The following is a 14094-nucleotide window of genomic DNA, read 5'->3' on the forward strand; positions in this document are numbered from 1 at the left end:
TTTCACGCATGCAGGTTGAACGGATACATGAACCCACACACACACACACACCCAAACACCAACGCTTTGCTTTATTCTCCTTATATATTATTTCCCCCCGCTCTCTCAGTCAGGCTCTCTCTCTCTTATTCGTCATTCCTTCAATCGGTCTATCATGATACACTGTACAGTAGTAACAACAGAACTTTTCCTTCTATGGTCATTTTTAATCCCCAGGCAACTTTTCCTCCCTGTATCGCCCACTAGATGGCAGTAAAGACTGTAAAACCAGTTTTTGTCCAAAGAGACGCTCTGCTAGGATAAGCTTTTAGTGGCACCAACACTGCAAGGAGCTGTATCCACTGGTTGACTTCTACTGCCTTGCTAAGTGGCCGGGTATCAATTCGCAATATTTTCTTTGCTATAGTGCAAATAAACAGCAACAACTGTCTATTAACAACCGCCTTTTTTCTTTTTTCTTTTCCTTATATCAATCACTTTTAAAGTACTTTGATTATTAAGCCATCCTGATACTTTCCTCCAGAGCGACATAACAAGCAGCTATGGGCTTAGTCTCAACGCTGCCTACAGGGAAATAGACTGCTGACATTTGGGTACGAACCCAGAACCCATCTCCTAGGCATCAAACACCCTAACCTGACACAAGACCACCCGTGGCCAACATATATGTGTTGAGCATTTCACGACTACGATCTAACAACCTACGCTGTTGAAGCTAGGTGTGAGAACGGTTCTGTTCTCCCAGCTGGATCACCCGGTGAGGCTGCCCCTCTGCTCTGACTCTAGCTCTGTGTGTCCGTCTGTCAGTCTCCCTCTCAGTTGACAGTTTACTGGTTTATCCTAGTCCTAATCGGATGAGTGCCGCCTGGGATACGCGATCCCGACGCTGACACACATGTCCCCAGTGTTATCCCAGCGCTAACGTGGAGATCAAAACCCCACCACTGACAAATGAGCGTCTGCTAATGCTGAAAAGCACGCAGGCACACACACGCACGCACACACACACACACACACACACACACACACACACACACACACACACACACACACACACACACACACACACACACACACACACACACACACACACACATATGTCCAATGAAATTCAGTAACACAACTCTAACTAAGCAAATATGCAACAGACACATGCTACACCACACACCTGATCAATGAATTCAAACACATGCACAACAGTAACCATACAATGCACACACACACACACACACACACACACACACACACACACACACACACACACACACACACACACATACACGGAATACAGATATGCTCATAAAATCAAGACAAATCACAGATGCACGCCTTAAGCATGCTATAAAAAGTGGAACACACTGTCCTTTATGAATGTGTGTTTTTTGGTCTTAATGTCTATAATAGCGGCATTTAGCAGTAATGTAATAACTGCTCGCTGCTATTACTGCTCTAACAGCTCCACTGTCCCAGGGAGTGGTTCACACTGAGGCCACACACACACACAAGCAGACACACACGCGCACGCACACGCAGACACATACAAATACAGTGTAGTGCAAACCGAAGATTGTGTGTGTGTATGTGTGTGTCATGTACACATGCATGGATAAACGCGGGTAAGTGCGACTATGTACTGGGTGCGTATGGCAGTTTTTTTTTTGTTTCATGTGTGTGTGTGTGTGTGTGTGTGTGTGTGTGTCTCATTCTAATGGGGCTAATACGAGTGGCTTCCTCCGCTAGCTCCTCGACCTCTGAACCACCACCACCGCTGCACCATAATAGAGGCCCTTTAATGGCTTCTGCATGGGTGTGGCCACGGCGGCCCTCACACACACACACACACACACACACACACACACACACACACACACACACAAACACACGTTCCAGCGTGCACACCTGGTAAGGGGACACCCCTCGGCCCTCGTTGCGCCCGCCATGCGCTGCCCCTCTCGCCGCTCATAATTGGGCAGGCGTGTGTGTGTTAGGGAAACAGGGGGATACTTTTATTAAACCGCCGCAGTCTGACCGCTCACAACCCTTGCATTCCTTCCACCGTGCCTGGGAAACCCTGGCCCCCTGAAAAGTGGCAGGTAGTGTTTGTGTTTGCGGCCCCGGTGAAGCTGTTCCACGCCAACAGAAGCAGCAGCAGCAGCAAGCCAGCGCTGGAACGTCACCCCTGCCCCGTCCTATTCTAGTCTAAAAATACCCCCGCAGGCGGAGGAGAGCGAGCTTCAAGGTCTGGTGTTGGGGGGGGTTGGTGAGGCCCGACCTGTCTCTGACGGATGAAACGCTTGCATGCTCCTTGAGAATACAAAAAAAACAAAGGGTGTCCGGATGACTGTACGTGTGTGCGTGAGAGGCCATCCGTGAGGTCCGTCCACGCTCCCTTGGGCCCTGCACTATTTATACCCTTAAGTCAAAACATTGTTAATAGCACGCTGAAGATGGAAAAGGGTCAGCTCGGCTTCCTCTCCAAGTACTTCTCCATCATATTTAGTCAGAAACACACCACCCGAGGCTAGAGGGTACCGTCTGATTATCCTGGTGCTCCCACTAGTATTTGATTGTAATGCATACACACAAATGCGTATAGCCACACGAAAGCCAGTTTGACACATCCTCCAGGAATCCCATGTTTTCCTCCTCACCTGAAACTGTAGGCTGTTGGTGCATAATTCAGAACACGCTTCCTATCGGAAGTGTGCTCTCGGTCTCACTCCTTTGGTAGTGAGTTCTACGTCGGAGTCTATTGCTAGTGACCTCTGTGTCTCAGTCTATTGTTCGTGAACTCTAGTCCTCAGTCTATAATGAACTCTAGGTCTCAGTCTAAAGTGAACTCTAGGTCTCAGTCTATAGTGAACTCAAGGTCCCAGTCTATAGTGAACTCTAGGTCTCAGTCTAAAGTGAACTCCAGGTCTCAGTCTATAGTGAACTCTAGGTCTCAGTCTATAGTGAACTCAAGGTCCCAGTCTATAGTGAACTCCAGGTCTCAGTCTATAATAAACTCTAGGTCTCAGTCTATAGTGAACTCTAGGTCTCAGTCTATAGTGAACTCCAGGTCCCAGTCTATAGTGAACTCTAGGTCTCAGTCTATAGTGAACTCAAGGTCCCAATCTATAGTGAACTCCAGGTCTCAGTCTATAGTGAACTCCAGGTCTCAGTCTATAGTGAACTCTAGGTCTCAGTCTATTGGTCATGAACTCAAGGTCTCAGTCAATAGTGAACTATAAGTCTCAATCTATAGTGAACTCTAGCCTTCAGTTTATTGGTCGTGAACTCAGTCTATAGTGAACGCTAGGTCTCAGTCTATAGTGAGCTCTAGGTCTCAGGCTATTGGTCGTGAACTCTAGGTTTCATTCTATAGTGAACTATAGGTCTCAGTCTATAGTGACCTCTAGCTCTCAGTCTATTGGTCGTGAACTCTAGGTCTCAGTCTATAGTGAACTATAGGTCTCAGTCTATAGTGAACTCTAGTTCTCAGTCTATAGTGAACTATAGGTCTCAGTCTATAGTGAACTCTAGTTCTCAGTCTATTGACAGGGTTGTATTTGGCGCCGCTGTTGCTGCAAAATTACTATTTAAAGAGCGCAAATGAAATCAAAGTGTACAAATTAGATGGTTTACTTACACATCTCCAATTTACACACACGCAAATCACACACACACACACACACACACACACACACACACACACACACACACACACACACACACACACACACACACACACACACACACACACACACACACACACACTAAGCATGATGTGTGTTAGCATGTGTGTGTTTGTGTGTGTGGACTGTAGGTGGCTGTCTCTTTGACCTCTGCTTGATGCCAGCGGGAGTTTTAATAGCGCGGCGAGGCCTAATTATAGTGCTCTACCGACACAGCCCTGCTGCTTAACAGCCGAGGTTGTGCGTGGGTGTGTTTGTGTGTGCGTGTTTATACAGCAGGAATTTCCAGATGCACACAAACCCCCCCACACACACACACACAAACACATGGTTGACCAAGGTGTGTGCTGCTAGGTGTTAATGTGGATATCAGATCGAAGCTCGGGAATGGCCTGCTGTTGTCCTTCAACTGCGCCCTGAAATAAAGCAGAACCAGGAGAAAGCCACCGGGCTGCAGGAAACCCAAGATGAAGCACACAGTCATTATGGCTGCAGAAACACCGTGTTGGGGGAATGTTCATTTTCACCACCACCAAGATGTGTTCAGACGTGCTCAAAGTTTTATTTGGATGAAGTTTAATTAGTTTAAAGATTGATAGATTGCGGGGAACATAGGACCCTTTTCTGGGAAAAGGGTCCTATGTTCCCCGCTTTTCCCAAAAAGGGTCCTATGCTCCCCGGTATGTATGGCTACAGGGGAACATAGGACCCTTTTTGGGGAAAACCGGGAACAAAGGACCTGCTCAATTTTGTTCTGCTCAATGGTTGAATCTCCTCGTGACTGAATGTTTGTATACAGCGCGCATGCTGTATGAGCGCAGGGTTGATGCGCTCCACTTTTTTCTGTGGAGAACCAGCGCCTTGAACATTAAGCATAAAACGAAACCGGATCGTTTTCGCCCGTTTCGGCTCCGTGTGGACGGGGCCTTATTTCCAATCGGTCATTCTGACCGGAGACATTTAGAATTTTCGGTCCTCCTCATTTTTTTCCGGTCTAAGACCGGTAATTACCGGACAACGGGAACTCTGGGCAGCCAATGGTCTGAAGTTTGAATGATGGTCGGGTCATTGGTTCAACATATTAACAATTTACCATATAGTCAGATGCGTGCGCAAATCAGCTTATTGGGAGATAATAGTAAATCTCAGATCGACAAATGCCTAAACTCTACCTGCTCCTTAATTACATAAAATCCAATGGAAGTAACTTGAGATAAAAAAACGTAATCAATCTTTTATTTAAAATTGATCTCTCACTCTTCCTCTCTATCTCTCCCTCTCTCTCTATCTCTCTCTCTCTCTCTCTCCCTCTCTCCTCTCTATCCAGGCCACCACTCTGTGTGTATCCAGTCTATGGACGGTATGTTGATGTTCTTCGAGCAGGAGAGCTACTCTTTCGGCCGGTTTCTACCTGGCTTTCTGCTGCCTGGCCCACTGGCCTACTGCCCTCGAACCGACAACTTCCTCACCGTCTCCTCTACCAGGCAGCTGGAGAGCTACAGGTGGGTCACTGTTACACACATGTATATATGCATGCGTTCACTCTGTCTCTGTTTAGCGCATTCTTTCACACATGCACACTCTCTCTCGCACTCGCTCTCGCTCTCGCTCTCTCTCTCTCTCTCTCTCTCTCTCTCTCTCTCTCTCTCTCTCTCTCTCTCTCTCTCTCTCTATCTCTCTCCCGCTCTCCTCTCACACACACACATACATAAACACACTCATACATACTCAAGAGAAAATACAAGGAGTGGTTCATAGGATTGATTTGTCCAAAATGTTTCTGCCTGAGAGGTGTATTATATCTGTATATTATGTATTTATAATCTATGGGCTGAAGTCCTCGTTCTGCTAGCTCAGTTTATTTGCCCTGCTGGCCTGTCTCCTGCCTTTATGAATGAGAGCTTGATTTGCCGTATACTGTACGCGTGTGTTTGTGTGTGTTTGTGCAACGTGTGTGCATGTGTGCTGGGGCTTGTATAACGGTGGTGTGTGTCTGTGTATATATGTGCATGAGTTTGTATAACGTGTGTATGTGTGTGTGTGGTTGTGTGTGTTTCACCGGTAGATCCTCTTTCATATAAATGAGTGTTTCCTCCGACTCAATCTCCCATGATGACAGATATTTCTGATTCCCATTTCAAAGCTTGTGTGTGTGTGTGTGTGTGTGTGTGTGTGTGTGTGTGTGTGTGTGTGTGTGTGTGTGTGTGTGTGTGTGTGTGTGTGTGTGTGTGTGTGTGTGTGTGCGTGAGAGAGACATTTGTGGTCTGCCCATATGGTAGGCATGTAGATGAATAATCAGTTTCCTGTGGTTTTCAATCTCTCTTTCTCTTTCCCTCTTTCTCTCTCTTCCTCTCTTTTCCTCTCTTTTCCTGTCTTTCTCTTTCTCCCACACACTCATTCTTTGTCCATTCATGCTACACAAGGACATCATTAGCAGAATATCTAACGAAGAGGTGCAAAGCAGCGACAGCCATAGTTATTATGAGTGTTGTTTTAGTATAATTAGACCTGTTGCTGCACTCATTCACACAAGGACAAGCCTTGTAGAAGAACTTCTTCACTGGGCTGCTGTTACAACATCTGTCCCTTCACCCTGGCATCAGTTACAACCAGAAATGTGTTGGTACCAGACATCAGTTCTTACCAGACACCAGTAACAACCAGACACCAGTTACAATCAGCTACAACCAGACATCAGTTACAATAAGTTACAACCAGACATAAATTGCAACCAGAAATGTGTTGGAACCAGACATCAGTTCTAACCAGACACCAGTAACAACCAGACATCGGTTACAATAAGTTATAACCAGACATCAGTTACAACCAGACATCAGTTGCAACCAGATGTGTTGGTACTAGACATCAGTTCTAACCAGACACCAGTAACAACCAGACATCAGTTACAATAAGTTATAACCAGACATCAGTTACAATAAGTTACAACCAGACATCAGTTGCAACCAGATGTGTTGGTACTAGACATCAGTTCTAACCAGACACCAGTAACAACCAGACATCAGTTACAATAAGTTATAACCAGACATCAGTTGCAACCAGATGTGTTGGTACTAGACATCAGTTCTAACCAGACACCAGTAACAACCAGACATCAGTTACAATAAGTTATAACCAGACATCAGTTGCAACCAGATGTGTTGGTACTAGACATCAGTTCTAACCAGACACCAGTAACAACCAGACATCAGTTACAATAAGTTATAACCAGACATCAGTTGCAACCAGATGTGTTGGTACTAGACATCAGTTCTAACCAGACACCAGGAACAACCAGACATCAGTTAAAATAAGTTCCAACCAGACATCAGTTACATTAAGTTACGACCAGACATCGGTTACATCAAGACATCAGTGACAAAGAATCATCTAAGAATCAAGAATTTATTGCAACCTCTAATAAGGCCAGGATCAATTTCTAGGAATAAATCGCAACAAGGAATTGATTACAACCAGGAATTGATTAAACCAGAACCTGTTACAACCTGGAATATGGTGCAACCAGCAATAAACTAAGAAAAACATAAATAGCAGAAATATGTTACGAACTGCTCTAAAGGTTTTTGTTTCACTGCAGGGGTTGTGATCATAGCATGAAGTTCCTATATATCCAAATGTGGCACACTGAAACTTTAAATATTTATCAAGTATAAGTAATGAATACCTCATCTGTCTGTCACCAAGTAGGGAGAGCTCAACCCAAAAGGTCCTCAGAGCGTTTACACAGGGACACACACAGTACAGTGCAGTGTCCAAGGTCCTTAGTTGACATCACCGACTCTGAAAGCATGTGAGATTATAGGAGATGAAAAATAGGCTGCATTCAGCCATTATAGCCATTATAGCCATTATAAAACGGGAATATTAAAAGTGGGACTCAGCCTAATTTAATTGAACTGTAAATTAAATTAGAAAGTATGATGGATGGCCCGATTAAGGGAGCCAACTTAAGGTAATAATAAATCACGGATTTAATGTTTGGACCAGCAAAGTTCTGTGTCATGTCGAGCTTGTTCGAGAAAGAGAGGTAGAGAGAGAGAGAGGGAGGTAGAGAGAGGGAGGTAGAGAGAGAGAGAGAGAGAGAGAGAGAGAGAGAGAGAGAGAGGGAGGTAGAGAGAGAGAGGGAGATAGAGAGAGAGAGGGAGGGAGGGAGAGAGAGAGAGAGAGAGAGAGAGAGAGAGAGAGAGAGAGAGAGAGAGAGAGAGAGAGAGAGAGAGAGAGAGAGAGAGAGAGAGGGGGCAGAGAGGGGGGCAGAGAGAGAAATAGATGGAGAGAGAAAGAGAGAGAGAGAGAGGGAGGTAGAGAGACAGAGAGAGAGAGATCAGTTCCCGCCAGTCTACGGTAACTGCCAACCCTTTTACAGGAAATGTCCTCAGGGTGAACACGCCAGCATCAACTGACCAGGGATCAGCCTAAACACTTTATTACTTAGCGGGTCCACCTGTCAGGGGAGCAGCCCCACGTCATTAGTCTCCGCTGGGACCTGACACACCCTCTCAATCAGGGGAAAAGACACCCCCTTGTACATGGATTGGATTAATATTAATGCAGAGAGAAGCTCCGACCGTGTGGACTCGGGTGCACCGCAGGGCGGCCCGATGCCAAACTCCTGCAACCCGTCCTGGGTTCCAGAAAGTTGCTGGCGCTGTCCTGGCTGCTTTGGGTATTTGAGCTAAGGGAAACAAAAATGTCACACGCTGGGTTTACAGGTGCAAGTTCCCACGCGAGTTTTGGACCGTTAAGGGGGCACAAGGGTTGGAACATCAGGGGCCCCTGGGATAAAGGCCCCCCTTAGATGCCTCAGAGTGGGGCCAAGAGTTGCTCAGTGGGGTTTTACCTAGTGTGTCGTACGGTCTGGGTATGGGCAGATCGCCTTTGTTGAAATGTGTGTCTTCGTTTACATGTGCAGTTAAAACGCGCTCACGTGCTCAGTCAGCCTGCCCTAGGTCAGTCAATTGCAGAGAAAATATTTAGCTATTCTGTAAAGCTGGGTTTCATGTAAAATGTAAGGATTTTATAGAATGACGGTTCACGGTTAAACATCTGAAGGACTTTCCTTTTTTCCTTTTATGGGGGTAAATCAGATGATGTAGAACTTTTAGTGAAGGTTCAGAATGATGGCACGGTAACATTTTCAAGTCAGCACAATGTTTTATTCAGAATGCCCTAACAATGCGTTTTGCTGTACTGGTGAACATGTGTTTTACTGGAGGATGACCACATTGAAGACTAACTAAGTAGGCGTATCAATGACATCCTATGTTCCATACGGCTTTTACACTGACGTCACACGTTTTCCATGAAAAAGGAAGAAATAAGATCATGATAGTCTGGAGGTCTCCCAGCCATCTTTATCTATTTTTACATTCTGCTAGAATGTTACATGCCCAGATTAAGTGTGTGTTGCCGACTTTGTGTGTGTGTGCGTGTCCCAGGTACGAGACGCTGGCTGTGGCCACAGACGCGGAGAGCCGGCAGGATGCAGAGCTTCCTCTGAAGACAGGGGGGAAGAGACTGACGGTGAGCCTCCAATCAAGTGTCCCTCGTTTCCCTTTCACGGCAAACGGGCTCCTAAATTAGCTATGAAGTGTTATCTGATTGGTCGGATGCCAGGAACTGAGTGAATGAGCTGTGAGGAGGGGGGGAAGGGGATCAGCCTTTCTGTGACCCTGTGCTTACATGTTCCACATCCCCAGAAGACATTTACACTAGGATCTCAGCCGTAACCACAACTTTGTTATCTACAGGCCACTTACAAGGGCAGCGTAACACGAGAACTGAGTTGAACTCTTGTAATGTCTGAATCACAATTAAGTTTTTGTGTAACTGTCAAAGGTCACAGCGGTTTGTAATTATTGCCATTAATTATAATACCAATAAACTTGACTTGTGTTGCGCAAGTTTACTAAGCGATTTGAACGTGCACAATAAAAATTATTATTGCTAACAAATTGAATTAAGGAGCGAATTGGACAGTGGATTAGAATAATGGAAACACCGAATCAATAGAGAGTGGGATGCATTAACCAAAGCACAGAGGTGGAGGAAGAGCTGCAATCAATAAACACAAATAAAATATAGTAGGGAATAAAATCCGATAGCACGCACAGACAAAGCAAATTTGTGTTTGTGTGTCCTCCAGCCTGACTGGACGGTGGTCCTGGGCGAAGCGGCCCTGGACCTCAGCATTCCCTCCTTATCCCACGCCTCCTCCTCCATCTGCGTCCTCGGAGAGAGGAACCTCTACTGTTTCCGCGACAACGGGCAGATCCGCTTCATGAAGAAGCTGGAGTACAACCCCAGCTGTTTCCTGCCCTACGCCTCAGGTGAGCCTCGCCTTCCCAGCCCTCTCCCCCCCAGAGTCACACACACATACACAGACACGCACGCACGCACGCACGCATGCATACACGCATACACACACACTCTCCTTCTTTTGCAGTCCAGCATGGAACGCCCATATACAGAGACATACCTTTGTGGATTAATTTACCAGTTGTGTTAGTAATCCACATTTCCTTCGATCATCCCGTTATTCATTATACTATTATTTGTGTGTGTCATGTGTTAATGTGGATCCAACGACTGCTAGCTGACTAAAGTGTTTCAGCTAACATCACACAGCAGCCTCACTGTGACACCTCAGTACCGCCACCACATCTGTGTTTCCATTAGTTCCATTATTTGAAGGGATCCGACTCAGATCTGACCGTCCTCCAACCCCTAGCGATCAGCACCGGTGCGTGAGCCGGTGGTTTCCATCCTAAATCACGTAAACACATTCACCATCAGCGCAGACATTCGGTTGCATGACCCCTAAGAAACACACAAGACCGAGAGACAAACCTGAATCCAAACTCCTAACACATGGTCTGGACTCACACATACACCAACGTGCACACTCACACATACACACACACAAATACACACACACACACACACACATATACAGACGCACGCACACACACACACACATGCGCGCACACGTACACTCACACAGACACAAACGCATACACACACAGATTTGTGAATTATTCAACAATTAACGTCTGTTTATCTGAAATTGCTGCGTGATTGTAGTCAATTAGAAATTAGAATAGGAGTCGTGAGAAGACACATACGTATAATGAAACACTTAGCGCACGCTCACACACTCAAAGTAACACAGATGCGATTTTATTAGCCGAGGCTGCTCACGAACAGAAAGAAGAAACACCTGCTGCTGCGCTCTGATCTGGAGACCACGGCCGCGTGTCAGAGAGAGAGAGAGAGAGAGAGAGAGAGAGAGAGAGAGAGAGAGAGAGAGAGAGAGAGAGAGAGAGAGAGAGAGAGAGAGAGAGAGAGAGAGAGAGAGAGAGAGAGAGAGAGAGAGAGAGAGAGGAGAGGAGAGAGAGAGAGAGAGAGAGGAGAGAGAGAGAGAGAGAGAGAGATTATAAATGGAATGAGGGGGTGGAGGGTGTTTTGGTGTTCTGTGGCGTTGAGGAGCAGGAGATTATACAGCTGTCCTGGGTGATTTCTACCTTTCTCCCGGCCCTCCAGCGCACAGCTGTGTCCGCTGGACCTGCGCCCTCCTAACCTCCTTTCTCCTTCTCTCACCATGCAGTATATCAATGTCACTCTCTCTCCCCTCTCGCTCTCTCTCTATCTTTCTCACCATACCGTATAGCTATGCTTTTCGCTTTTATCTCCTATTTTATGTCTTCCCTGATGATTTCTGTTCCTCTCTCTCTCCTCCTGCTCTGTTTTTTCACTCGCCTCTCCCTCTGGGGATTCGGCTCCCTCTGTCTTCCTGTGGGCGTGTGTGTGTGTGTGTGTTTTGAATGTTCTTTATTTAGTTTAAGATTAAGCATCTGTATAATCATTCCCCGAGGTAGACACACACATACACACATACACACACACACACACACACACACACACACACACAAACACACACACACACACACACACACACACACACACACACACACACACACACACACACACACACACACACACACACACACACACACACACACACACACACACACCTTGTTTCTGCTGGGCTGAGAATGGACCCCACATGTGGGTCTGGTGCAGGGTCGATTCCTGCCCTACCCGACAGACAGAGTGAGCACAGAGTGAAAGAATGTGATTTGATTAAGTTTATCGTTGCTGCCATAATCAATAAACTGTGCTGCAGTCTAACGGTTGGCCCTAATGTTTACCCTAATGTGACATTTGAAATGCTGGATGCCTAAGTGGATCACAACGCGGTGGAGTAACATTTCCAAGTGTGTAACAAGTGTGCGCAGTATCAGAAATTACACTGAACAAGGGTTGAGATTTGGGTTGAATTTGAGAGAGGGATGGAATTCGATGTGTGAAGGATGAAAAGATGAAGGATGTTTCCTGGGACGGACAGTAGAAAAACAGACGCAGCGTGCAGGAGTAGAGAGCGGTGAAGCTCTTGGCAAAAGAGGAGGAGAGGAAAGGTGATGGAGAGAGAGGACAGAGAAAGAGAGGCAGGGCCCGAGCTAAACGGGAATCTAGAATCAAGGTTCGGAGCCGCTATAATTACCGCGGGTAATTACACATATAGGTAGATTATAATTACGGCTCAGAGTTTTCCTCCACTTTAACTTTGAAGCCCACGCACTGCTAATGTTGCTCCGGTCCTTCATGTGGACCGGGGCTGGTCCCGCTCAGATCTGCCCTGGTGGTACGCACACTGTTGGTGGCAATGATTGGACACCTGTGTGTGTGTCTGTGTGTTTGTGAACGAAAAAAACGGAACATATATCAATTACACATTTATACTCGGAGAGCGGAATCTTTTTTTTTCGGAGGTTGGAATGTTTTATTAGCTGCTCGGGTGCTGACCCGGCCGTTTATAGAGCCGTTTTACTTTCCTACAACAACCCCCCTGAAACAGAACGCTCATCTGAGCCCGTTGCCCCCTCCCTAGGAGGTAACGCACAGCCCGTAAGAACTCACCGGCCTTAATTCTCCGTTCTTAAAACAGACTGGTCCTCCTGTTCTACCTCACAGAAACATGTTCCCTTCATCTCATCGTCGGAGCCATGCTGTGAGATAGGTCGCTCACCTTTGACCTAGGCCATGTGTTATCGTCACAAAATCCATTGTAAATTCCCCTGGATGTTGACAAGTCTCGGTATCAACTATCTCACTGATCGTAAAATCAAACAAGATACTATTTCTTTATTTGGGCAACGTTCACCACTTTAAGTGGCCGAAACGTCCCATTCAAATTAGATAAAAGTAACACCCTTTCTTCTCTTCTCATTTCCCCTTCGTCCGATCCCCCGTAGTAGCGGAGGGCACCATCAACCTGTTGCTTGGGAACCACAACAACATGATGCTGGTGTTCCAGGACACGACCCTGAAGTGGGCCGCCCAGCTGGCCAGTGTCCCCGTCGCCGTACGCGTGGCCAACTTCTCGTGAGTACAGAGGGTGTGATGTCACAAACATCAAAGCCATGTTTGACTGCTCCCTGTTGCCTCCACGACCACGGGGGAGCCCTGAGAAGTTCCGAGGCAAACCCTGTTGATTGACTGCCCTTCGCCCCTGATTCTATAATAAGGATTTCTCTGGCCTTCACTGTTTATTTTTGAATGGTTTTTTTTTATGGCTTGTCGGTGGGTTGAGGCAGGTGGTGCTGAAATGGAAGGTGTATTTTGACCTTTTGTTTGTGTATGAGGTCGAACTGCCAAGGAAGGAAGAAGGAAGGATTTAGATTATACTCTGACGTGTGTGTGTGTGTGTGTGGGTGTGTGTGGGGGGGTCGGGGTCGGTGTGTGTGGGTGTGTCTATTCTCCTTGCTCTATTAGCACAAAACAGAGCTATCATCATAGGTCACCTACTACATATGTTGGGTTTCACTCTTGCCCTCTTAATATATTCCTCTTGCACTCCCCCAAGCAACCTTCTGCCTGCTGTGTCTCTCTCTCACACATACACACACAAACCTAGCACAGCATACTCACACGCACCAACACACTGATAGAACAACATAGACAATCCAAGAAATCCCCACATTAAAGTCAAACACTTAAAGCTAAACAAACACACACACACACACACACACACACACACACACACACACACACACACACACACACACACACACACACACACACACACACACACACACACACACACACACACACACACACACACACACACACACACACACACACACACACACACACACACACACACACACACACACACACACACACACACACACACACACACACACACACACACACACACACACACACACACACACACACACACACACACACACACACACACACACACACACACACACACACACACACACACACACACACACACACACACACACACACACACACACACAAACACACACACACA

At 46.4% G+C, this 14094-nt stretch overlaps 1 protein-coding gene across 3 annotated transcripts in view; it reads left to right on the forward strand.

The window, feature by feature from the left end:
• bbs9 (Bardet-Biedl syndrome 9) overlaps positions 1-14094 on the forward strand; it is an 80382-nt gene that overhangs the window by 11100 nt on the left and 55188 nt on the right. For 2 of the 3 annotated variants that reach the window (XM_060064331.1, XM_060064333.1), the window contains exons 6-9: positions 5005-5179; positions 9131-9215; positions 9838-10021; positions 13007-13136. In XM_060064331.1, the coding sequence (XP_059920314.1) occupies positions 5005-5179; positions 9131-9215; positions 9838-10021; positions 13007-13136 (574 nt within the window). The remainder of the gene's footprint in view (positions 1-5004; positions 5180-9130; positions 9216-9837; positions 10022-13006; positions 13137-14094) is intronic. The other variant, XM_060064332.1, reaches the window with a different exon arrangement.

This window comes from Gadus macrocephalus, chromosome 11 (assembly GCF_031168955.1).
Source record: "Gadus macrocephalus chromosome 11, ASM3116895v1".
Lineage (NCBI taxonomy): Eukaryota > Metazoa > Chordata > Actinopteri > Gadiformes > Gadidae > Gadus > Gadus macrocephalus.